Here is a 27,395-nt window from a genome sequence, read left to right as displayed (position 1 = left end):
AAGATTTGAGAATAGTAACACAACTATTTGACACAAAGCGTTTTTATGTACACTGAATTTCTGGATTTGGATTTTGAAAGGTAAAATCATAGAAAGTAACAATCAAACAATAATAAAAAAAAGGAGTTATGTTTTAATTACTGACAGTTATAGGGTTTTAAAGCGGATATTTTAGAGTCAAAAAAAATAATTTTTCATCAAGAGGCCAAGAGTAAACGCTGGTTGTGGAACCTAAGTAATCTTTTATCTAATAATTTAAATTTGTGAAAATACCTAATCAATTAAAAAACTTCATGCAAAGTGCAAATGAGTCACAAAAGAGTCCCCACTAATGTCGAATTTACGCGTCCGTTCAAAAAATTTATTACCATGATATGCAATAAGGTCACTTTACAATTTATATAAAACGCCTGATTACATCATGCCATGTAACAAGTCTAATCGCAAAGAACGATCGAGGCTTTCTGGAACCTTTTGGAAGTTTAACAGGTTTTTATAAAAAGGAACCAAAAAAGGAATCGTGCATTGATCCTGGCTTGAAATATACGTTTATTTTTATTTCACAGGAACTTGTGAAGTAAAATTATGTAGCTGTAATTTAAATATGTATTTAGAAAATATATAGGTATTTTCAATAACCTACTTTGTCAAATCCATTGCAGGCAATGAACCGAAAATTAATAGAGAAACCTCTCAAATAAGTTAATCCGTTCCAATCCACCTTTACGCCCGTTTCCTGCGTAGACGACTTAACTGTATGGTTCGGCTATTATAGTCTATTAATGTGTCACTAAATTATATTATACACTAAAGCAGCTACACTTACAAAATAAAATAGCAAAAATTCTAATATGCTCTTTTGTAAATGAAAACCAATTGTCGATATCAAACAGGTTAATATTACAATTTTTTAATGATTGGAAACTAAAATTACTATTACGACGGTGTTTATCTGAAATTGTACTTCTGTTTATTTTTCGTCTACTCTTGTGTTTAAGTCAAAGTTAAGGTTAAATAAATATTAAATAAAATTTTGAAACCTTAATAAATCTACAAGGTTGTGTTTTAGTTATTTGTTAAAGTGTTAGTTCGCTCTGAATACATTTTTAATAATTTCGTATATATTGATGTTGTCATACACATACATATCACATACTCGAATAGTTTTGTTAGTTAAAATTTGAAAATCAGAAATGATGTAATTTTTATTTCCTTGTAATAAAATCTTAATAAAATCTTGTAATAAATTTTTATATTTTCAAACTAAAACATGTTATTTTAACCAAAAGGCAGATTCTTTAATTAATAATAGACAATAAATTTGTCAAAAAAACAATTATATACCCTGTTGAATGACTGACATAATATTTTTTTAAAATTCAAAACAGTTTTGGCCCTTCATTGAAAACCAAATTTGAATAATTTTGAAATTTAGAATTGTTAATATTTCCTCCAATTCGGATATTTTTTTGAATTTTACATCAAAACCATTTAAATATCAACTAGCCAGGACATAAACAACCTTAATTATTCGGAAATGTCGAAACGGTATAAGATTTCTAAAAAACGTAACTACGCGTGCCTCGCAATTTTACTCGCTACAACCTGCAACTTATTTTAGGGCTCCTAATGGTTGCAGCATAAAGAAAGAATTCAAAAAACCAAACTGCTAAATGCAAATAACTTACTATTTTCCAAGAAATTATGCTAATGTAATTAAAATTTACCTAAATTAAATGCAAGACTTAGTGCTACTAGGGCCCTGGGCGGAATATCTACGGCGGCCCTATGGCCCCTGGGCGATAACCCAAACGAGCCCCACACTAACGTGAAGCGGCTGACAGTATAATGCACTTACATTAAAGAAAGGCGGGTCTAAAACTAGTCGGTACCTAAACGGAATTACATGTAAGTAACTTTTTAATTCAGCGGAATGCAAAAAAACTACCGTTTTATGCCGTGTCAAAATGAGACTTTAAAAAACAACCAAATTAAGTACAGAAACAAAATACTGGTACATATGATTAAGTTTTTGTGCTCACCCAATTCATGAAAAAACTAATTTGTTGAATTTCACGATTAAGGACATAAAATTGTAACACACAATCGTTTATGTTTATTTTATTTTAACGTACAATTAGCATATTAAACATTGTTTTCGATACATGCAAAAACTTACACTAATATACAATACGTTTCAAACCTTACGTCACCGATATAACATCGTTTAAACAATTTTTTACATAATCATTTTAATGTACATAACTACATGCAATACCATTTACTACAATCTACTTATATGGATATATTTATTTAAAAAAAGGTGTCAAGCATAAGGTAAATAGCACAACTTATTATAATGATTATTTCATGTACTGGTAATAATTATTAAATTTAATAAGTAATTATGCTACGGCAATTGGCACTCTTTGTCTCGGCTCAATTTCTACTCGGAATCCGTCTGTTCGCTTCAAAATAATATCAGCTTGCAGTCTGTATTGGTCCTCTGTGATGTCGGAAACCATTTTATAGTTTCTTAAGATTGTAGAAAGTAGTATTTTTAATTTCAGAATGGCGTATTTACGTCCTGAAAATTTACAATTAATAACAATATATTTTTAGCTTTGGATTTGCTTACATGAATTACAGGAGCCACAAAAACATTTAATGAAATTTATAATGGGATCTTCTAATTTTATATCTTACTAATATTAAAAATGCGAAAGTTAAGACGGAGGGATGGATGTTTGTTAGAGTTTGTAGCCTAAAAGGCTGAACAGATTTTGATGAAATTTTATATTGATGTAGAAGATAGTCTGGAAGAAAACATAGGCTGCTCACTTTTGTCTTTTTTAATTTCACGCGGACAGAGTTGCGGGTGAAAACTAGTAAAAAATAATGTAATCTCGTACAGGTAAAAATGTAACTAACGATTTCTTCAAATACGAAAGATTTTTCTGTCGTGAACAGAAAGAATGTGTTTTTTTATTGTATTTTTGATCATCGAGGTAGGGTGAATACGTCGTAGTCTTTATCGGTTAAACTTGATTCGTATCAAGTAAGATGTGAGGCAAGATAATGATGGCTAGTTGTTGAAGAATTATTCTTCTATGTAAATTAAACGAAAAGGAAAGTAAAAGTGAACCACTGGTAGTATCAATGTAATTAATAGGCGTATTATTTAAAGTGTTTCAACTTTATTAACCATTCTCTGTTAAATGGCATTATTTAGAAAGAATGTTAACAGAACACTACGGACAACAATTCAGTAAAGATTTTGTTAAAGAAACGCAGATGGGTGTGGTTTTTGTACGAGTTCTTAAAAGCGATTAATTGTTTCATTACATTGATCAAGTTGAGATATAAAAAAGCTATTTAAGTTACATAATTGTTCAGAACATTGAAGAATAGATAGAAAATAGATGATTAAATAACAGAAATCTTTTGGTAATACCAGCCCAAATTATGATAGCATCAAGATATATTGAAAACGCTAGTCTATGACTTGATGTTAAGAGACCGCTGTCTATATGTCTATTGTGTTGCAAATTTAGTGCCAACCACTAACAGAGGAGAGTACAAAGGTAAATTTTCAATTTTTATTCATTCCCTGTTAATCTGTCTACTTCCGTTTGTGTCTTTTTGATAGAATAAGGTGGGAAAAATGTGAAACCTAACTCTCCCTTGCTCTCTTTAGTACTTCTGTCTTATAGTAAGATGGCATTTCAGAAGACGAGCAAAAAAACTTGGATAAGTTTATGACAGAATTATTAAAAGTTTTTAATATAATTCCTAGCTTACCAACACAACTTCGTGGTCCAGCACTGAAGGGTATGTAACTGTAGTAGTGCCTATTCTGAGTATTTTCTGGCAGGAAGTTATCGGGATCGAAAACTTCCGGTTTCTTATAGTATTTGGGATTGCGATGTATTTTGTAAGTACCTATGACAACTGTCGCACCAGCGGGCAGTACATAGTTGTTTGTTGCTGAAATGTAAATATTGCACATTATTTAGTTAGTAGTACATTTAACGTCGTTCTTTTTAGGTGTTCCATAAGTTCAAGGCATTACAGTCTTCGTGCGAGTAGCATGCCTTTGCTATACCTTGTCTTGGTTCTGATATTCGTAAAGAGCAATATTTAATAGTTTTTGTAGTAAAGCGAAACACAGCTTGCTTATATCTATGTTCGTTTTCGTACCTATTTTAACGTCCCTCTTCAATTTTCTAGCGATGATTGGTACGGGTGGATACATGCGAAGAGCTTCGAAAATGACACGTTCTAGATACTTCATTTGCAGCGTATCTTCGAAGGTGGCTGGTCGGTCTGAATCACCAAATATGTCGTACAGTTCATTATAGACTCTGGCCTGAATTTTCTGATGCACTCCGAGTAGACATAATACGAAACTCGAGCCTGCAGCTGTTGTGTCGTGCCCCTGAAATGAACTAGACGTTTGTACCCTTTCTACAATCAAGAGCATTGAATCCGAGTCAAGAAGATTTATTTCATTAAGCTAGCATTCTTAGTTTATCAGATTTTTTGTTTTTTTAGTGATCCGCAATTAATGCTCTTGAGTGTATTATGTCATTATATTTGACAGGTTCAAGTCATATGATTTGAATTCAGTTTATTTAGAGTTAGTATTGCTATTACTCAAAAAATATCGCATACCTCAAACATAATGGTATCGACCTCTTCTTTGATTTCAAAGTCCGTTATGTCGTTTGTACCATTTTGAGCTGATTCAATCATCAGATCTAAGAAGGCTAAACGTTTCTTCTCACCTGTGACAAATAAATAATTTCAATTTACTTAACCTTCGAAGTTATAGAAATTATTAAAGTTCGAACTGTTTTTTACTGACCCACGTCATTATCATCATTGTCGTCTAAATCATCTCGATATCCTTTGAAAACTGTATCCCCTAGTGTTTTAACATTTGCTAATCCAGAGTCATTAGTTCCTTTATTTTGTGTAATCTCTTCAAGTGTCGGTGGAATTATACCTTTCGCCTTGTTTTCTATATATTTTTCTTTCTTGTTCTTAATGACCTGTGAAATTAAAATCAATTCTTAAACTGTTAATAATAAATAAAATAGCATTTGCCCGCGACTCCGTTATAAAAAATATAGCCTATGTTACTCACAGATAAATTACCTTTCTAAAGGTGAAATATTTTTTAAAATCGGCCCAATAGTCATGAGCCTATTCATTACAATCAAGCAAACAAAGTTTTCCTCTTTTTAATATTAAATATTGATAACTTTTTAATATTGCTTGGGAAATAAATGTTTACCTTGTTCGTTAATCCATGAATAATGTTCAACAGTTCCTTTTGTTTTTCGAAGAATTTTGTAAATTTAAATACAGCATCGAAACGCATCCAGAATTTATAATGTCGCTGATGAATGATGTCACACATTCTGAAAATATTATTTTATTACTGTAATAAAATGATAGGAAACAACAGCGAAGGTGTTAAACATTAAATATATTTAAAATTCATGACTTCATACTCGAATTTTTAGTATTTTTTTTAGCATGAACAAAATTAATTTGGAAGAACTCTTTCTATAGAACGTGGTAGATTTGCCCGTAACTATTATTTGCCAATACTTCGAAATGAATAAAATCAAGCTCTAATTTCACGATTCACATCTCCAAGGTATGAAGTTGAATTTAAAAACTATGTAAAGAATATTTTAATGTTTCAAACCTACTTCATAACTGCCATAGCGTAATCAAATCCAGATTCGTCTTGAGTTTCTTTTGTAATACCCATAGCAGTTTCTGTAACAACAGTACCTATGTCAGTATTGTAAGTAAAACTAGAAGGTCTTTTTGTTTTTATTTGGTTGTTTGCTAACTTCGCAAATCAATTACGTCTTTTTTAGTATTAAGCAATTAATTTTAACGTCTCTCTCTCTCATTTTAAAACTACTCGAGTTAAAGTAATGAGTATTATAGGTTTATAGAAATGCATACTGTTGTATTAGTTGATGTTAAATGACTAGAATTAGCATCGATATATAGACAAAGGTTACAAGTTAATATTCATTTGTTTATGCAAGACCGCGCGCTTTTTTCCTATTGTATAAATGCGAATAAGTACCGTTGTACCCTCTAACCTGAATATTAAATTACTATGCTGTTTTTGGACAATGCATATGGGAGGGAAGACTTACCGAGCAAAATATCAACCGTGACTCCGCTCATGTAGTCGTGTACGTCGAACACTTTTCCTGTTTCGTTTTTCATTTTGTCCACCACGTTTTTGCTGTTCTGATTGAACACGCTGATGAAGGATTTCAATATGTTTATATGAAAAGTTGGCGCAATCATTTTACGATGTGAACGCCACTTTTCGCCTGAAAAATAGTTTATTTTTAAATAGATAACTGAACGATGCACAATAGTAAATTTTAATCTTTATTATTAGAAAGCATTGAGCCACTACTAAAACACTCACTTTCCAAGAGTCTGAAAACTTCTATTACTCACTTCTGTAAGTTCTTAATATTTTTCGACAAATTTTTCGGCAACATATTTCTGCAACCTCATAAACTGTTTAAAAAATGTGTACCTGAACTAATTAATAGTCCTTCACCGAGCCAGGGCTTGAAGAATCTGTATTCTGATGCCTTGTCGATGTGTTCTTGGCTGTTTAGAATGACCTCGGCGTCGTCGGCGTCGCAGAGGAAAACCACCAGCTTCGAGCCGAGCCATCCTCGGACTACAGTTCCGTACTTTTCAATGTATTCCAACCCTAAGTTTACCAATTCTGCGAATGTGTTATAATTTTTAAAGTTGTCATTATATTCAATACATTTTTATAGATTACCCTAGTTTTTGACTGATAACTAATTTTTTTTAAATAAATTTGTTCTGTTTTCACTCTCTATTTTTACATCCAAACGCGCGAGGGACCTAAAATTACAAAAGTTCGCCGAAGCCTATAAGTAAGAGGTAAGGTCGTTCTTCAATATACTTGATTTTAGAAGCATAATAGAAGCATTTATAATGTTAGTATGATAGTAAGTTAGTAAATAAATACCATCAGGTTTCTTTCCAAGCGCCAATAAAGCGTTGCCGAATATTGGTACAGCGGAGGGACCGGGCAATTTATTGCCTAGTTTATATAATTTGGATTGTGTCTGCCAGCGATATAGAACCCAGAGTAGAGTAGTAATCAGTACCAATGGGTAGATAATTAGCCGTGTTGACGTACTGGGGTCCGTCGGTATATCTTCGACGACCGTCATCTTGCTGAAAATTAATTGCTCTGTAAAACTTTGAACTAAGTCTTTTATGTTATAACTTCTTTTGTGCCAGAAAAAGTGACAATGGAATGTAAGAAAATAAAAATTACAGTCCATAGTTATAGCAAAAATAACTATAATAAGTAAATAGCTTAGACTCAACTCTTCATGTTACATTGTATTTTAATTAAAAAAAAAAAGATTCCGACGAATTGAGACCTTCTTATTTAGATGTAGGTTAAAAAATAAAAAAAATCTATTTCATATTGGATTTATATGTCATTCAAAAAAAATACAGGAAAAGCTTATAAATATGTGGAAATCGACATAGAAAAGAAAACATATAAATGTGAAAAATACTTTTGGAATTCGTTATGAAAAAATCCTTAAAATTAATTTCAATTTATAAAATTTTCGTAAAATTAAGACACAATTTTGAAAATCGGGTTTCAATCATTGTTTTTGACACAAAAAATGGAGATACTTATTTTTTTAAATACCTTAAAGTACTGGAACGTCAAAGGACAACCACCTCCACGTTCTGCCGACCTGTGTTCTACTGTAAAACGATATGCGTTTGCATAACTATTCTTTTTATATATTACGTGAGCGATTCACTTTAGGTTGTTAAGGCGAAGCGAATGCTTGATTTGTTTTTTTTTTGTTTGAACACGGGTAAAGTTTTTCGTTCGTATGTGTTTCTATAGAATACTAGATTATAATTTAATAAAGTATCTAGGAATAACTTTTCTTTACTTTTAAGAGAGCCTCTGCGTTTAATTTTTATTACGCCTATATGCCGTTTGTTCTAAAATACTTTGTTATTATAATAGTTTTCTTTACTTACGAAATATTAAAATTATGTGTTATCAATGATTACAAATGATTATGTTTTATCATGTTTGTATGGATAGAAGGATGGATATTTGTCACTACGTATCTTCGAAAATACTTTCGATGAAAATTGGAATACATGTATAATATAGTCTGAAAGAACGCATACCACTTGCTAAGTTAAGGCTATTTAGGAATAAAAATTGCACTTTCTCTTTCATTCTCCTTAAATGTATTGTGTGATTTATTTATTCCTGTATTCTACATTGATCTTTAACCTTAATTTTTTCATTGTTTGTTAATTGGGAAGTGATAGTATGACAGTGAATTAAAATAAAAATCAAGTTTAACTGAAATGTCGTTGATATAAAATACATTTTTCAATGACTGAATTTTCGTTTGAATAAATAAAAAATAATATTTTTGTGACTGAATTGTAGTTATTTGTCTAGAAGGGATACTTGTAATAGTGATAGAGCTCGCTTAACAAGCACGCATGAACACTGCAGGCACGCTCGGTGCAATACCACGACCACACAGAAGACGGCCCAGTTTTGTCTGAATAGTGTGCGTGCCAGAGGTATAATTTTAGTCCACTTCCCCTTTCCTCCCTTTTCGTACAGGGATAGTGATTCTTGTAGTACGGGAACGCATAGTTAGGGGAAATATATATCTATATCCTCTTTGTGTGCGTCCCGTCTTCTGTCAATTAAATGTAGGCGACGAATTCGCAAATGCGTATGTCTATAGGCAGCGGTCGCTTCGCTTTTTTGGCGAGCCCGTGGCTCCTTGCTCGTTTGTCATGTTATTCTATAAATAAGTGTAAAATCCTGCAGTTATGTTATAAAGTACAGGAAGTGCTCAGACTAAATTTCTTTGCAAAAAGTAAACCTAAGATGGGGTAGCGCGCTATAGCGGGTGGTAGATTGTTTATATGATAGACTCGCTAAACGAGCGAGGTGTAAGTTAAAATAATTTCATGATAATACTTATTTTCACGAGTCAAATTGCAAACACAGTGATTTTGTTCGAGATAAAACATTGTTTATAAATAGTTAGAAGCAACAACCCGCAAACAACGCTGATTAAAATAAAGTGCTACTGCCTTGAAACAATTATAAGAAACTACTTTTGCATATTACTCTAAGATTAACCCAGTAAAACAGCAAAATAAACAACTACAATCGAGGTCAGATTATTACTTAATTATGAATTAATGTCAATCTGACAACTTCAAATCAGGAACTGACTTCCTATCAGTCTCATGTCTGATATATTAGCTTATAAGATAATATTAAAACGCATCGAGCGAACATTAAACGAATAACGTAAAGACTACTCGTGTTCATACATATCGATGCTGTACGCCTAGTCCAAAGAGATTCAAACAAATATCAACCAAAAAATGGGACCCAACTGCAAGACTACCTTTCGGATAAAAAAAGAATTATCAAAATCGGGACACTAGCGGCGGACTTATGCCGTAACACATAAAAAAACATACAGACTAATTGGGTACCTCCTTCTTTTGGAAAGTTGGTCAAAAATACATAGAGGAAGCATACGAGTAGTTGACACTTTATTTGAGACATTTTTCATATGATCCACTAACGCTATCTATTGATAGGTTCAAAAATACATGTCAATATAATGATTTGTATTGAAATTAATTGCCAATACGTGCCATTTAATAAATTTTATATTTTTATATATTTTGTGACACTGTTTAGTTTATTTAATAACAAAAATGGAGCTTATTATAATTTTGAAAAATGTTTTATAACATGTCAATACAAGGACAGGTAAGCATATAAAACTTGACAACTAGCAAAGTACCTTTCAAAGAAGTTACCGATGATAAAAATATTGTTCCCTATGTCTAGTTTATATAATTCTTAAATGTCCTTGGCCTTAGAGAAGTACAAAGAATACCAACGCACGTACTACATCGTCTTTATCGGCTACTGTAAAGCATTTGATAATTAGTTTTTAAGTGTGAATTTTCATTATTATACATACTGTTAAGAAGAAAATTAGTACCGCGCTGTAGAATTAGCGCAACACTAGTTTATTGACATAATCGTCACATCTCTAACTGACAGCTGTCAATGTCATTACAGGATTACAGGATTGATTTTCGCGCGCATTCCTGACGAGATCTCTATCGGAGTGTTACATTAATATTGCTAGTGACAATTATATTAATTGTTTAAAAATACATAGGAGAATAAGAAGATTAGTAGCTTCGCCTTTATTTTAAAGAAATGGAGACTTAACAAAAGTAATACAGTAAACAGTAATTATTTATCACTTGGTGTCACGAATCATGTTGGTTCAACGTAACATTGGCATTATATTTTTGTTTGTAAAAAATGTACGTGTTATACATTTTTACAATAACAAATATACCAATAACATTAATAACTCTATATCACTCGTATTTCGTATTTGTACAATAAATTGAATACTTCATTGATGTCACATACCAAAAAACAACTGCGTCAACAAAATATTTTTTGTAATTCGATTAATTAATCAAATATAATTACAGGAATAATTTCCGAGCCACAATTTATGATTTGCATAATTTGTATTGCTTCTATGCGTGTAACTTTTAATTGATTAGTTTCTTTGCCGTAAAATCTTGTTACTGTACAAGGATATCTCTATCTTTAATCGTTCATTAGAAATGGATTAAATACCTGATATCGACAGTGATACATTACAATGAGGTGTCAATAGTCATATAAAAGATTCAACAATTGTCGGTCATTGGTGTTAACATAAGATACAACAAGCCATCAAATTAAACATACTTTAGCATATACATGTAGTCAACACGCAGTGGGCTAGCGTGGTTAACTATAACTTAGTAATTACCAATATAGTGTAGACTCTGAGCTCCTTAGTGGGGACTATACGTTGCATGATGTGTAGTGTATATATTTTAACCAAATAAGTCTGTAACGTGAGTACAATTAATCCGGATTAAAACTAAATAGAGTGCTAATAGGTTTATGTAATATGGTAGGTGTGAAGCCAATTAGTTCTTATAGATGACGTCCGTCTTATACTAAATATTTTATCGTATGTCTACTCTTGTTTACGTCCTAAATAATTAAATAATAAATTAATATTCAATCTCCAACTATTTTTGCATATGAATTGAAGTTCAAGTTATAAATGATAACTTACTTTCATAATGTTTCTTGTTGAGTGAAGTATTTATATCGTGTAAATAAAGGGTTTATATAATGCCTTGATTATTCAAAGTTTACGTTTAAATGAAGTAAGTATTCGTCTAATAATGCATGTAAATTGGTTTACGTTTATGTTGGGATAGGTGTAAGCTGACCTTTGAGTTTTTGTTTTTTATACTAGAAGGTCACGTGGCTTAGACAACTGTCTGTGAGTAGTCTTGTATGTTTTATGTTTTTATTAGTTTGTTGTTTATGTTAATGTTTGGTTATTTTATTGTAATTGTCCTTAGGTTTATTATTAAAAATCAATCGATAGCTATTATAAAAAAATTAATAATTCCTTTCTCATTTTAATACAAGCCCTGACAACATTATAGTGTATCAACGGATTTTATTATGATTTTAATCTGCCTTGTATTGGCGCCTTTAAATTTAGCATAGCAATAAGTTAACCTAGGATGTCGAACATTTATTTGGCGCAGGCGTTTTTACAGTTTTTCTAATGCTAATAATAATTTTCACACTCACACAATTTCAGATCCAGAGGTTCTGGTATTGACAGAAGTATTCGTTTTTGTAGCCTTTAATTGCTAGATTAAAGTTTTGAAATAGCTTAATGTCATTGACATTGGATATGATATTTCAATCTTATCATAAGCGTTGTATCGAATCAGATATGTCGCGGCGCGAGGACGAATGGATATTAGGTTTACGTAAGAGTTTAATAGAACTGTACAACTAGTAATTGCATGTTTCATATAATTATGGAGCAATTCCACCTATATTTAAAGAAAATACTATAATTAGACATTTAGACAAGAGAAATATTGGTCTGAGAATCTAAAAATCACTATTTTATTACACTAACGTAACTGTAACTATCGCAAAATCAATGTATACGTGCTTAAAAACAGAAATCAATAATCATTTAGGGTTGAGGCTATTAAAGGAAAATAATTAAATAATTTTATGTGCAAAAGCAAGATATTATCTCCACATACAGTAACAATATTGAGGTGTTAAACACAGGACAACGGGAATTTGTCTCCGTTACATCCTTATTCCTTAAGCATGGGGTCTCAAATAAATACCGGTGAACGACCTGGTATTTAAAATAATATGCCTATAAAGTTACACAAACGTTGAAACCGTTATACGAGTTGGGTCGTTTCGAAATTCCAATTTGAAATTCGAGATTATGTAAGGCTTAATATATTGACGGTTTTTGGCTTCGTAAGATCCACGCCTGTAGCACAAAGTCGCAAAAGCGATGAATTAAAACAAGCAAGGCTGTAGCACACTAACCATCAAAACGGAACGCAAAGCTTGCTTCAGATTAAAAAGTGTACGTGAAAATGTCTTCTATTCTTTTCCGAGACGAAATAAAAATGTTAATTTCGAACTAAATTTGCGTCGCTTCGCTTTTCTTAGTGTGTTACAGGTATTAGAATAAATAATGAATCATGGCATAATCTGTGCACTTTGTACCGCGTGTTTCCACTATCGACAGCTTCAGAAAATTATTCTTATCTCTGTTTTTTCAAAGATAATGAAAGAGATGCAAACATTTTACGTACTTTTCAATGACTTTCTCCGTAGACCAACTTATTTTTGTCTTTGGACAAAATAGTAGCTTCTATATTATGCTAGATAATTTTAATGCATATTTATATGAATTTAATCCATAGACAAACATCACAGTAGTTAAATTTATGACATTCAAATGATAAAAAATGTATAAATATTATCACGTTAATAATCCATACGTCGTCTGGTAGTTTTTTTTAATTAGGTACATTACAAGCTATACTTGTTACGTTACATGTTTCTCCCTTTAATACCTCTTCTTAAGTCTCCATTAAATACATTTAACTTCAAAGAATTCATTTCAACTGATAAATATTGCATAGTAACTCATATTTTGACATTTGACCAAAGATGAGTTTTATACAATAACAAAAAAAAACAAAGAGACAGTAAAATCGGGATGATTTTCATCTTTTTGTGCATCAATAAATTAATAGTAAAAAAATGACAATATTACTAATCTTACAAAGGCGAAAGTTTAGACGGATGGATGTTTGTTAGAGTTTGTAGCCTAAACGGCTGAACGAATTTCGATGAAATTTGGTATAGATGTAGAGGATTGTCTGGAAGAAAACACAGATTCTCACTTTTGTTTTTATTAATTCCGCGCGGACGGAGTCGCGGGCGAAAGCTAGATTATTAATAAGTATGAACAATTAACGGAACATTATTTTTTATTACTGAAATAGAATTGAGATGAAAACATTTTTAAGTAATGAACAAGCTTTATAGACGTTTGATAATTTAGAGTAGACGTTAACGATGTTCATAGCAGCATTAGCAGAAACTCTTAAACATGTATTAAGGAGGTATTTATTAGTGATAAGATAATTCTTAATCAAACAGAGTGACTCCCATCACTCGTATCGTAAGCGTCGAGCCGACCATGCTAGTGTAGTACACAGTATAACAAGTGTATCGAACCAAGATGGACCCGGGCGCTGCGTCCGAATTGGAGAAAATCAACAAAAGTGCCGTTGAAAATGGTAATTGTGACACAAAGGAGGATTATTATACCGAAGAACGATCGCCTTTTAGAAGACAGGTACGTTTTAAATGATATTTATTGAATTAAATAAAATTAAAAGTGCAACAAAGATGCAGAACTTACAATTGCAACCATCTCTGTTTGTGTTTCTTGTTGTTTATGGTTTTTATTTGTGATATGTTTTTGTTTCGTTGTTTATGGATTTTTCTATCGACCTTTTTAATCAAATCGTGGTTTATTTACAAAATGTTTCCCAATCGATTTTTTTTCTTTGTTCGCATTTGTAACATCATTAGTACTCAATTATGCTTGGGTTTAAGAAATTTGTAATGTCTAAATAAATATTAATTGATCTTTAGATAAAAATATATGTGAAGAAGAGATAAGCATTTTACGAGTGTAGACAGACAGATATTTAATTATGATAACGAAAAACTTTTTTTTTGTTTGTACACATTTTTACTTTACTTCTTTCTTTTTAAGTTAGATCAAGAATGAATACTTTCGTGACGATAGGACCAAGGTATTTCGCGTGCTAACAAAACTCGAACAAAGAAAAATTCATCTTTTATAAAATGATAGTAAAATATTAATATGTCATTTTCTGTTCACTTATAAATAAAAAAAAAATGTTTACCGATAAAATTTAAATATAACCCAATACGATCAGCATTTAATAAAAAAAATCATTAATATTTAAATGTTACGATCTGTGTAGTCTCAAATTTTTTTTCGAACTAAAAAAACTAGTTATTTTACTATAAGAAAGAACAAAGAACACTTTTATAAAATGTGACACATTTTTGTTTCGTAAAGAGAAGAATAGGCATGATCAGTGAAAACCAAAAAGTCTGTAACAGTTTTATAACAATTGTGTCGATTGACTTTTCGTAGACACATTTCATGAAATTGTCCGATAAGCAAGAATAAAAAGCTCTCTTTTCTTTTAAATATCTAGACAAAAGATAATGTATTATGATCTTAGGAGTTTTTAGTCATATTTTGCATATACTTAGGTTACCGAGTTTTCGAGTTTAACATTTTCTACCAACTCATTCAAACTTCAAGGTTTTCTTTCTGCACTTTATAAAGTAACAAACTAAACCGACCGGTTCATCTGGTTTTTGGATAATGAAACGAATCAAAATAATTTAATTTTTCCATTCAATTCTAAATTATGGTAATCTTTAAATTGAAATCGATCAAATACGATTACGAAATATTCATAAGGACGTTTTATTATCCAATGATTATACGTGATTACAAATCCAAATAGTGTTTAGAGTTAATGTGACTTGTTTTGAACTAAGAATCTCTTAGAATGGACTAATGAAGGTTTAACCTTTTGTCACATTGTTGTCTACTAGAATTATATGTCTATAATTATTAGTTGTTTACAATATAATAAGGTATGCTACGATTTATAATGTAGAAATAAGTTATTAAGAAATATAAACTTGACCTTCGCCCCTTCGAAAGTATTGATTTCTTTGTAGTTCCTTGCAGATGTTTAGTAGATAACAAACAGAAATGTGTATAACTGTACTGTACTAACCGGTTTGAAGGGCCAATAAAGTTAATAGGTCATTAACCTTTAACAAAAATATACGACATTCGATGCAGCTTTGGGATTAATTTGGAAATAATAACCGATCGGAATATGGTAATAATTGTTTTTGTTTTTACGTTAGTGCTCATTCCAGTCAACCTAGCTCGACGTAGAACTCCATAATATGCATTAAAATTGATAACTAGTTGTTGCTAACGACTTCGTCCACGTGAAATAAAAAAAAATTGTAAGATATGTGTATTACATATTTGTATGTCTGTGTATATGTTACTCAGCGATAACATAGCTTTTTAATTTTGAAAGAATTTTTAAAATCAGTCCAGTAGTTTTTGAATTATTTCAATACATACAAAAATCAAAAAATACAAATATTAACATAGAAGTCAAAGTTAATACGAGTATATAAATATTATTATCTTTACAGTAAATACATAGAAGTACAGATTTAGGGGTTTCGGTGTTAGAAGATTATTTGTCTTGAAACTATACGAGTAATACATTTCTTGTAGTAGGTAAATGCATTGAGATTGATACGTATTAATATAGTTAAAAAAAGATAACAATTCAAGGTTGTGGACTAAAATTATTTTGATAACAAACGTACATTAAATTCATTTTTGACGGACAGCGTTAATCAGACGACAAAAAAGTATTTAAGTTTGTCGATTCATTAGAGGTTAAAGAAATCACGTTTTAAAATTTCGATTATATCTCATGGAAAAATTATAAATAAGCTATAAAGTAATATGGAAATTTAATGATGTTATAATGAATTTAAACGAGACGACACTAACGCACGTTATATGTAAATATTATGAATACATAATACAAATCATTTTGAATACTAAGCTTAGTCCTCAGAATTTACTTATCCTAGACATATTTTACTAGTATTTTCTCCCGAGTACATCTATCTTGAACATGCTATTCAGTGATAACGTAGCTTTTTATTAGTAAAAGAAATCGACCCAGTAGTTTTTGACAAATCTTTCCTCGTTATAATATTAGAGAAAGTAAGGATTAAAAGGTAAGCACGGTATGGGCATGTTATGAGGGATGAATCGCATGTTACAAGGAGAACGTTAGCTATGAGTGTGGAAGGGTACATCGGTAGACGTAGACCTAGAAAGAGATGGATGGATTGCGTTAAAGGTGACATGATCAAAAAGGGAGTGATGACTGAGATGACTGAGATGACGTATGATAGAGTTATGTGGAGGACAAAAACCTGTTGTGCCGACCCTACGGAAATAGGATAAGGAGAAAGATGATGAATATTTGTAAAGATGACATAAAATTTGTTTCAATAGTTTCATATAAGTAGGTATTTCCTTCATTTGAAAAACACGCATGAAATAAAAAAATGACAAAGTGATATTTCCTTAATTCATAATATTTCATGTTGTTAGCAAGCTAAATAACTTGATAAATTCATAGAGGCTATGTTACTACGTTAAGTATTCATAGATTGTCTATTCCACTCAAACATATATGTATGTACAATCGCGGAAATCCTCGGTGTCCGCTTGTAGGAAAAATGGGGTAATAAAACCAAAGTAGCAATGTATCACTTACAGACTTTTTTCCTACAGTTACATTTAACCTTCGTCGTATTGGTTTTTGTTTCATGTCTCTTTTCAAAATGTTCAAACGTAGCTTTGAAGTGGAACACTACCATTTTTCCCGACTGTACAAGCCAAGATGAGTTGAACTATATATACTATTGTGATATCTTGTAACTAGCTAGGCCGCAAGCTGACGCGGCTTTGTTGAGGATATCAAATTAATATTATGAAGTTCTAAGGTAGGCCAGTAGGTATGAATGTCAAGGGATTGACCGCAAGGACTAATTACGATTGGAACATCACTAAAGAGGACATTTTAATTTACAAATTGATGTATGAAGAAATACTTTTGTAATGTTAAGAAATTGTATATTTAAAAGAAAATTACTTCTATAATACTTTTACTTAAACTGATTTAATATAATTATATGTTTTAATATTCAAAGTATTAAATCTATACTTAATATTATAATGAGGAAAGATTTGTATCTTTGTATTTATTGATATAACTCAAAAACTACTGGGCCTATTTCAAAAATTCTTTCACCATTAAAAAGCTACGTTATCAGTGTATAACATATTATTTAATTTACCGCGGGCGTAGTCGCGAGCAACACCTAGTTAGTAGTATTTAAACAAAGAAGTGTATGATAAGCACTTTTACAATAGGAAGTAAATAAAATGTTGTTTCAAGGAGACGTACTGTTTTGTTGTGTAAAATCAAGTTTTAAGTGAAACGTCTTTTAATTCAACATTTTTATCGACTTGTAAACATTGCGTATGATTAACAAAGAACTTGTTTTTACGTGAAGATAGTAATTTTAGGTTATATAAATGTACCAAGATAAAATAATTACAAATGGTAACGCTTCCGATGACTTGTTTTTTTCTAATGGAAATTTCTCAATTTTATATGTGTATTATACGTATTATATGATTATACCGTTAGAGTAAGTCATTTACAAATACTGTAAATATAACGTTTACGTTTAATACGTTTTGATAAAAAATGTAGTATTTATCTGAGCTTTAGAAGAATAATCTAATATTATAAATGCGAAAGTTTAGATGGATGTGTGTTACAGTTTGTAGCCCAAACTGCTGAACGGATCTCTATGTAATTGGGCACAGATGTAGAACATAGGTTGAGAGAGCACATAGGCTACTTGCTTGTGTTTTCTTTTTAATCCACGGCGAAGTCGAGGGCGAAAGTTAGTAAAGAAACCACGAAATAAGTAGATATGTATGTGTATGTACATTTATATTTCGCGAAGCATTGACTTGCATTATTATTACCAACTTTATACCAAAAATGACTGTTGTACGGCTGTTAACAAAGGTTTTCGCTTTTGTCCTTTTTTGTTTTAAAAGTATTAAAAATTACATCACACTGTTTTACAATATTAAAGTAAAACACTTACTTTTGCAAAACGAGGTAATGTTGCAATCGTTAAGGTTATTTTTGTATGTCTTTGTGTTTATGTTCAAGAAGTTTTTTTATTTTAATTTGTTATCCATTACATAAAAAGACGGAAGCAAATGGATTAAAGGTTATTTAAAGGCAATGCTTTTTGAAAATATTGGTGTAAGTGTATTTAATTCTGGTACATAATAAATTTGAAATAGCTATCTCATTTCGTTTAACAAATACATACATACTGAAAAAGTTTTAACATATACAATCAACCTATACAAGTTGATAGTATCACAAAATGAACTTATATAAACTAGCTTTCGCCCGCGGTTCCATCCGGAAATCCAAATAATAAAAGTAACCTATAAGTTCTTTCAGACTATGCCCTACATCTAAGCCAAATATCATCCAGATCCGATCAGTCATTTAGGCTACAAACTTTAACAAACATGTAAACTTTCGCATTTATTATTATAAATATAAATATAAGTAACATAAAAAGAATTTACTTTGTTTGATTGAATACTAACGTTTTTTACGATGTTCCTACTCGTGCTAACGTATTTTTTCCATGTCGTCCATTAAGGAAATTGTCAAAAATGCTAATTCAGTATAAAAGGTTGTTAATATTTTACTTCTGGTTATAAATTGTTTTAAATTTTTTGATTTATTTTTATAGCAAAGCGTGGTTAGAAAAACGAATTTGATTTTTTTAATATATGTTCGTTGAATCACAAATCTCGAAACAATGTATAGTCTTTACAAAACCCAACAGTCCAGACTGTTGTAAAATATTACATTGGCTTGTAAAACGAGATAAATATGTTTTTTTTTAATTATCATTTTGCTTTTAAATATTTCGGTACAAAATTATTAAACAATAATAAAGCCTTTATCGCTGAAGACTTTTTTTTTTACAATTCTTTTTTTTGTTTTTTTCTTATAGCTATTTACATTTTGTTTAGTAGTAAAATAATTTTTGAACCTTGTCCTGGGACAATGGCCTCCTCTAAAGACTTCCACCTCTGTCTATTCCTAGTTTCACAAATCCACAAACGATCTGCAACTTTTTTGAAATCGTCTTCCCATCTCTTTACCTGTCTTCCTTTGTTTCTCTTCCCATGTCGTGGGTACCAATCTGTAACCAATCTTACAAAATTATTAAATAAAGCCCTATTAAATAATTTGATACAAGCGTAGAATTGGGTAAACAAGTTATTCATTACCGATAGCTACTTTTAAAAGTAATTCTAGTTTTGTATTGAATATAGTTATTTTTTTATTAACATGTTTCACACATAATAAACTTATTAATGAGCTATTATTAGTTTAGTTTGACCCTTATAGGTTAAATTAATGCGACTCCTTATTATTAATCTTAATAATATATTCTTGGTTATCAAATCTGTCATTTTTAATAATAAACAATACCATTATTAACACAATTAAAATAATAAATGATTCTCGAAACTGTAATAAATCTTCAGATAGTGAATATTTATATAAAAAAAATATAGTTATCTTTTAAGCAACCTTATTCTAATTGTATAACAACAAATTTGGTATTTTGTATTTCTTTATTTATAGCGTGAGAAAAGATTTCGAGAATTTGTAATCAACTTAAAAAAAATATCGATCAAGGTTGCCAACTTTTACACGTGGCGATGTTTTTGAAAGGGTTTTTCTGGTTTATTAAATACTAGCGTTCGCCCGCGACTCTGTCCGCGTGGAATTATAAAAAAAAAATAAATGCCATGCCAAATTTCAACGAGATCAATTTAGCAGTTTAGGCTACAAACTCTAATAAACAGCCTTTCATCCATCTATCTATCTAAACTTTCGCATTTATAACATTAGTAAGACTAGTTGTTCCCCTGCGGCTTTTTCTGCATGAAAATATAACTAAAACTTTACTTTATTGCTTACATTTGTCGAATTCGCAATTGCAAATGTCAAATTTACCGTTACCATAATAACCTTGTTTCCGTAATGTTGGCAGCTTTAGTTTATAGTCCCTTTTCCACATGAAGGTTTTTTCCAATTTATTTACCCCCTAAGTTTAATAGCATGAAAATATAAAGCCTAAAGCGTGTTGTAAGTGCAGGGCTTTTTATTAAAGATAATTGTTCAAAAATATGTTGTTATTGCTGACATCCTACGCCACAAAGTAGTGTGTGTTTACGATTCATTATATTAGGTATAGAAGTATAGATTATGTCTGATATTAAAGAACCATATTTTATATGTATGTTCTTTATTACGCATTAACTGCTAGGTCATTTTTAATGAAGTCTTATTCAATTGATATTCTTTTACAAAGTGTCACAGAATTACGACAAATTGGATTTATTTATACCAAAATACTGTCACGTAATTTAAATTTGCAGACATTAATTTAAAGAAACATATGAAAAATTGCCACATTTCAATATTCAAATGTTTTGGCAGTTCAATAGTTCAGCAGACATGGTAATTCTTTTACATTATGTAAAAATATTGAAATATATTTTGCACTTTTGTACATCAACTTAGAAATTGTTTACGTTGCGTCTTGGATAAACACACCAGTAATATTCAGTTTCTCTAACCGCTGGGCTTTGACAACACATAAAAATTGTTATTTTAATATTATGTATAGAATGTTATCAAGCTATCAGGTCATTATCATTTTTTAAATATTCAATAACCTTTATTTTTTCGATTCAAATGTCTTTGAAAAGACTTTGGTCTATCATTGAAGAAATGTTGAGGAGGATACCATAAAGTGTCCATTTAGTATTTACATTAATAATAATGTTTAATAAGCGCGATAAAAACTGATAATTCTATTTGTCAATCTACTTTCTGAGGGTTTACATTGGCCAGACACAAAAATCATGAAGACATAAATTAACAAGAGTCTTTCGAAAGAAAGAATCCGTCAAAGCGTGTTTCGTGTTTGATTCTTTACCTACATCAAATCTTAGTTTGTGGATTACCCAAGATAATATCCGACTGTTATGTTTCCAGGCGATTATAGTACTCGGAACCTTCCTACTGTCGCTCAGTGCTGGCGCCACAGCAGGCTTCTCCGCGGTCCTCATTCCTCAATTACAACATGACAAAGGACACAAGAAATATTCAACAGAGATGGTGTCATGGGTAGGTATGTGTTGATGTGTATAATCATTAGTATCTTTAGTAGTTTCATAAATGTCTAATGAGGATTTTTTTGTTTACAGCCGCAATATCATCGCTCGCCTTATTATTCGGTAACATGATTTCGGGTTATCTAATGGAGAGATTTGGTAGAAGATTATCGCAAATGTTGCTATCCCTGTTTTATATCGGTGGATGGATTACAATAGCATTTGCTAATAGTATACACCTTATACTGTTTGGAAGATTCATAACAGGCTTTTGCCAAGGCTGGCTAGGTCCCCTCGGCCCTGTATTTGTGGGAGAAATAAGTACGCCAGCGTACAGAGGATTATTCCTAGCTAGTTTATCACTAAGCATCGCTTCTGGTGTTTTTATGTCACATTTGTTTGGAACATTTTTACACTGGACCCATTCAGCACTACTTTGTGGCACCTTCCCATTAGTAGGCTGTATAATTTTGTATTACGCACCAGAATCTCCCGCTTGGCTCGCCTCGAAGAATGAAATAGACAAATGTATAAAATCATTCCAATGGTATAGAGGAACAAGTCCGGCGATGAAAACAGAATTAGATAAAATGATATTAGAACAAACGAAAAAGGTTGATAAGAAAAGCAAGATGGAAACGTTGACAACGAATTTGAGAAAGCCAGAATTTTGGAAACCTCTGGGCATAATGTTAATTTTCTTTGCGATCACACAACTGTCTGGTATAAATGTTTTTTGTGCGTATACAACCGAAATTATGGAGGTTTTACTAGGCAGCAAATCTAACACTTATGCTGCCATGCTTGGTATTGATATTTTGCGTTGCGTGGCTCTGGTGACAGCTTGCATCATGCTGAGACGAATGGGTCGTCGACCTATTGCGATATTCAGTGGCACTTTTACATCATTATCTCTAATCATATTATCAATTTATTTATACTTAGTGGAAATACGTGTAATAAGGCACGTGAAACCTTTGATATCTCTAGGGTTAACGGCGACGTACATTGTTGTATCAAACATCGGAATAGCTCCTTTGCCTTGGAATATGGTTGGAGAAGTTTTCGCGACAGATACAAAGGGAATTGGGTCTGGGTTAAGCGTGATGATGACATCAATATCTTTCTTTGGAACGGTGAAAACAGCGCCAGCAATGTTCGAAAACATAGGCCACCATGGCACATATTTATTTTATGGGATGTCAACCTTAGTTGGAACTGTATTTTTATACTTCTGTCTCCCTGAAACAAGAGGAAAGACGCTGTTACAAATAGAAGAACGCTTCAGATCAGGAAAAAAAGAGAAGTTAAAAGCAACAATTGATGTAACTTCTGTCTAAGCGTGAGGTCAACGTTATTATGTCAGCTTGATAAGATAATTTGTCCCAAGTTCAGTATGACATTTAAAGTCTGCTTAGGAAGTAATGATATTACACGATATTACATCACTTTGTTTGATAAGAACAATGGAATATGTTCTAATGATAAAGCAACAATTTAGTAAATTGAATAGCCAAGAAGTCGCTAATAATATGGATACCCATATAGTATAAATATTAGAGCAAATTGTCTTCAATTTGGAAGCTGTAGGAATATCTTAAACTATTTGGCACTTCACCTTAAACTAGCATTAATCACGTAGACAATAGATGATAAATAAAGAATTAATATCGCCTAAAGTGTTTAGATAAGATTATGGAATAAATTATTAAACACTTGTTAACATTGTTAGCAGCAAGGACTAGTTCCGGCCATGTGGAACTAAGGGGTCTCCGTGCACCCTGCGTAATAAAAACAGCAAGTCTATTTCATGGTCCGTTGCGACCGGACAAGTGGCACGCGTCTCCGCCACTAAATTGCAGGCACCTTCCTGTTGTGACACGTGGATGCGACAAAACATGTCTCGAGACGTTCCGCCAAACATCTGCGAAGCTAGTGGTTCCCACGTTGAAATGCGACGAGTTTTTGTCTCTTAGATTAACAAAAAACAATCAGGAAAACATCTGGAGAGTGGATATGGTTATTTCTGGAGTGACTTTCCGAAGTGTTTATGAAGAGAAAGGAAGTTATTAATTCCGAATTTGAATATGTGATCACTATCAAAGTAAATGTCATTTTAAATATAGATTAACGTAAATTAAATGATCTCTAATAGCAAATAATAGATGTAATTACTAATTCCTGTGTTCATTTAATTAAATATTTCGACTTGAATGTTGTTTTTGTTACTTATAAGTACGATCTATTCGTTTCACTTGACCGCCATTTACAAGTTGTAATGACTAGTTAAGATAAAGTGATAATTAGGTCTGATTGTCATTTACATTGAAATGTAAATGTAGTGCGCATGTGCGATAAAAACGAGCCAATCGTATAAAACTACCCTCCTTTGTGTTAAGATTTTAAAATAAAGGACTGTCTAGAGATTACCTTTATTTTCATATCCATCGATTTCTATGTAGGTTGCTCTCATTGTTGTTTTGCATATATCAACATCGGAGTTTAGTTGTGTCGTTCGAGTTGAAACGGAATGAATATTTAATTATTCATCCGCCACGTGGCTGAACGGAAACCTTGCACGTGCTATCAATTATTGGAATGATAGAAAAAAAAACTTGGCTAGAATTATCGAAGCTTACCCTTAACGGGAGGAGTAGCCGGCTATAAAATGAATAGAGAATAGTAAACGCAACCCCTGTGTTCATAAATACTTTCGTTAAGAATTTTATATGCGTGTGTTTTACAAAATCACGTTTTGTATTCAAGGTTGCCTTTATTTTCAAGGTTATGATAAACGCTCTATGTCTTTTCAATATATTAAATGCAATAGTGAATAATATTACGTTTTATTACTGTTCTCATAATAAAATTAAAAAAAAAACTAGTTAAAAATGCTCGTAGTTTAAAGGTAGGTAATTAACTAGGGAATTTCTATCAAACAATAAAACTGTAAAAATAAAACTAGGAAAATAAACAACGGTAGCATACTATAAATTAAAATTTGTACGTAATAAAAATGGTACAAGTTGTAAATATTTGTTTTAAACGTCCCTCAGTATATTTCCTCTGTCGTTGTAACGCTTTCGCATGTGATAGTCTTATCAAAGTGTTAAAGTTCAAATATTCGGTCTGTATTTTTCAATGAATGTTATTCACATTATGATAATGCATCGCATTATTTATTGAACCTATACACTTCCTTTATTATTCGCATTCACAATCACACATTAAAGATCGAAACGCAATTTATAACGTAAACCCGAAACGTATTCCTTTACATGAGTTAAAGCTACGTAATAGTACTCTAAACTGAACAATTTCATCACCGTATCAAACATAATGGACATACATACATATCAACATATTAATTACATCACATATTAAGACTATTCGGTCGTGCTATACCATCCCTTTTATAAAAGGGATCGAAAGCAAGATGTAATTTAATCTTACTAATATTATCAAACATAAAGTTTAGATGGATGGATTTTTGTTAGAGTTTGCCGACTAAACGGCTAAAAGGGTTTCGATGTAATTTGGCATAGAAGTTGAGCATAGTTTAGAATAACACGAATGCTACTTACTTTTTTAAATTTAATTCCACACAGACAGAGACGCGGGCAAAAGCTTGTACATTAAAAAACAAAGACTAACAAAATGGATGTAAATATTTACAATATGTAGACTAATGTATCCTGTATAATGCCTTACGCTCTTCCTAACCTTTAATTCACAAATGTTTGATCCGGAGTCCTAATTTACGCCCTCCCTTCCTTTTCATCCCCTTTGTACAAGCTATGGATGCTAAGGGGAAGTGAATTTAGGAGGATCGCATTAGTAGGAGATTATCTTTCTGTCCGTCTTCTGTTGATTAAAGGGAGCTCGTCTGCAAATACGGATGTTTTTGGACAGCCGCTTTTTTATGGAATTTCGTTTAACGCGTACTCCTTTGTCAAACTTGTATTATGAAAATGACTATTGAATTATTCAAACGCTTGTTAAACAGTATTTTGTTATTGAATTATTTAGCGACATGTGACTGAAATGAAAGGAAATGAGCTTGACATGCGCCCGCCGTAACTGCTGTTCTTATTTCCGTAATTCCGCTGTTTAAATCATTTTAAACGATCTCGCCATGTGCAATGGTTATTCTACCGAAACAGTGTACCATTTCACTTAATTTGTATTTAGATTTTATTCCTATTATACCCATTTATTTGAAAATTGAGTTATAAAACTATTAGGCTTTTTAATAGCAATATTCTAAGTTATTCAGTTTGAAAATTCAAATTGCTAGTTGTATCTTCTATTTTTAAGCCACGTATCTTGACCGATTTATTCCAAGTCACAATAGACTAAATTAAAAACTAAAATGATAACAAATTATTTATAAAACATGTAAAACTACGTAACGTAAAATTACGATCCACTAAAACTCGTTTAATTTTTGGTTCATTGACATTTTCTCAAAATTACGATAAAACTATTTACATAAAAGTGATTTTGTGAAGCGGTTTTTGATTTGATTTACGATATTTTGACAGAACTTGAATCGTTGAGGAGCGCATTATATGACAGTTTTTTCTTTTTTTTTGGTTGGTAAAAAAAATAAAGTTCGATAGACAAATGTTAGTAATTTATTGATCGTTTTAATCGAAGTGACAAAGTGCAAACGCTCATTTTATTGAACATATTAGTATAGATAAACACTGTAATTTGCAAGAGACATGTAAATAGAGGAATATACAACTTAAAATTTACGGACAATTAACTAGTATTAGACAACTTATTTAATTGATACTGTCGCTTTTAACTCAGAGCAATGCTTCTCGTCAAGACTCAAGTTACGCGCCAATCTATCCATACTTCTAGTGACATTGACAGCTGTCAGCTAGCGACGTGCCGTTTATGCCGATAATCTAGAGTTGCGCCAATTCTATAGCACGGTACTAATTTTATTCCTAACACTAGATAATATAAACCTGTATTCTTAATAAGTTATTCAAAGGTTTCCAGATAATCTATAAATAATGTTCTATAGTGATTTTGAACCAGATTCAACGACTGTAAGATATTTTAAGGCCATTCTAGATTATAAATGTAAGTATTATAATGAAATCCTTACCTTTTAATACTTGTAAACACCGAATGGCTTTATTTAAATACAATTTAACAGCCTTACAAATAAACGCAATAAGTTACATTTAGGAATAAACTCAGTATAAGCAAGTATTAGTACAAATTTTGCTTATAATCAGTTTATTCCTAAGTTTAACTTTATACCGCGTATAAGGCTCACCTCATTAATGAAAGCTTCTTGATTAGCTTACCTAAGAACAAATCATAGCAAAATAATAATAATTTTGTATTGAATTAGTCGAATTATTCCATTACATGATCGTTACTTTGCGTAAGAAAGTTTGATAAGAAAATATTACTAAGTATACGCATTTTAATACAAAGTCTTTGTTCAAATATTATATAATTAATGACGTAAAATATGTTAATCGTAGAATTGCGAGAGATCGAGTTTTATCTCTAATACTTACGCATACATAGTAAATTATGTTCTAACACGCGTGAACAAAGACAATGTTCACTCAGTTCAAAGATTAAAGTCGTTACATTATCTTATTTACAGTGAAAACCTCTTCAGTTCAACTTTGATGAGTCATTAGAAAAATTACAATGTTAGTGCACATGCAGCTGCGACTCGTAATTTGTGACGACTATATGAAACACGTAATTCATGATAACCCGAAGTTTATTGCGTCTATATCGCGAAAAATCTCGGAATAAATTCTAGACGAGAAAATAACTAAGTAACAATGTGTTTTCACTATTTCT

The 27,395-nt window shown here is 31.3% G+C and overlaps 2 protein-coding genes across 3 annotated transcripts; one reads left to right on the top strand and one right to left on the bottom strand.

The window, feature by feature from the left end:
* Window positions 1-2,106: 2,106 nt before the first annotated feature.
* On the bottom strand, window positions 2,107-7,844 carry LOC106100793 (cytochrome P450 4g15). Its single transcript, XM_013279820.1, has 11 exons — window positions 7,763-7,844; window positions 7,058-7,269; window positions 6,587-6,784; window positions 6,189-6,371; window positions 5,724-5,793; window positions 5,300-5,426; window positions 4,868-5,054; window positions 4,675-4,787; window positions 4,201-4,438; window positions 3,802-3,987; window positions 2,107-2,587 (listed from the first exon to the last, which is right to left on the bottom strand). Exons 2-11 carry the CDS (start codon window positions 7,263-7,265, stop codon window positions 2,406-2,408), a joined length of 1,692 nt encoding a protein of 563 aa, XP_013135274.1. The 5' UTR covers window positions 7,266-7,269; window positions 7,763-7,844; the 3' UTR covers window positions 2,107-2,405.
* A 5,914-nt stretch (window positions 7,845-13,758) lies between these two features.
* LOC106100807 (facilitated trehalose transporter Tret1-like) lies at window positions 13,759-23,762 on the top strand. 2 transcript variants are annotated; one of them, XM_013279841.1, is made up of 3 exons: window positions 13,759-13,928; window positions 21,430-21,565; window positions 21,642-23,762. In XM_013279841.1, the coding sequence occupies exons 1-3, from the start codon at window positions 13,812-13,814 to the stop codon at window positions 22,886-22,888; spliced, it is 1,500 nt and encodes a 499-aa protein (XP_013135295.1). In that variant the 5' UTR covers window positions 13,759-13,811; the 3' UTR covers window positions 22,889-23,762. The 2 variants fall into 2 exon arrangements, with proteins under 2 accessions (XP_013135295.1, XP_013135297.1); XM_013279843.1 differs by lacking the exon at window positions 13,759-13,928 and having other exon boundaries at window positions 21,469-21,561.
* The last annotated feature ends 3,633 nt before the right edge of the window (window positions 23,763-27,395 follow it).

The sequence above is a fragment of the Papilio polytes genome, unplaced genomic scaffold (assembly GCF_000836215.1).
Source record: "Papilio polytes unplaced genomic scaffold, Ppol_1.0 DF824047.1, whole genome shotgun sequence".
Classification (NCBI taxonomy): domain Eukaryota; kingdom Metazoa; phylum Arthropoda; class Insecta; order Lepidoptera; family Papilionidae; genus Papilio; species Papilio polytes.
Note: the sequence above shows the minus strand (reverse complement) of the source record. Positions and strands in the feature narration are given on the sequence as shown.

Excerpts from the sequence above, each read along its gene's own strand:
- LOC106100793 (XM_013279820.1), bottom strand. The coding sequence starts at position 7,265 with ATGACGGTCGTCGAAGATATACCGACGGACCCCAGTACGTCAACACGG. Across the intron at positions 5,794-6,188 it reads CACGGTTGATATTTTGCTCG|AAACTGCTATGGGTATTACA; the intron begins GTAAGTCTTCCC and ends CTGTTGTTACAG. Across the intron at positions 2,588-3,801 it reads TGGACCACGAAGTTGTGTTG|GACGTAAATACGCCATTCTG; the intron begins GTAAGCTAGGAA and ends GTAAATTTTCAG.
- LOC106100807 (XM_013279841.1), top strand. The coding sequence starts at position 13,812 with ATGGACCCGGGCGCTGCGTCCGAATTGGAGAAAATCAACAAAAGTGCC. Across the intron at positions 13,929-21,429 it reads GATCGCCTTTTAGAAGACAG|GCGATTATAGTACTCGGAAC; the intron begins GTACGTTTTAAA and ends TTATGTTTCCAG. Across the intron at positions 21,566-21,641 it reads AGAGATGGTGTCATGGGTAG|CCGCAATATCATCGCTCGCC; the intron begins GTATGTGTTGAT and ends TTTTGTTTACAG.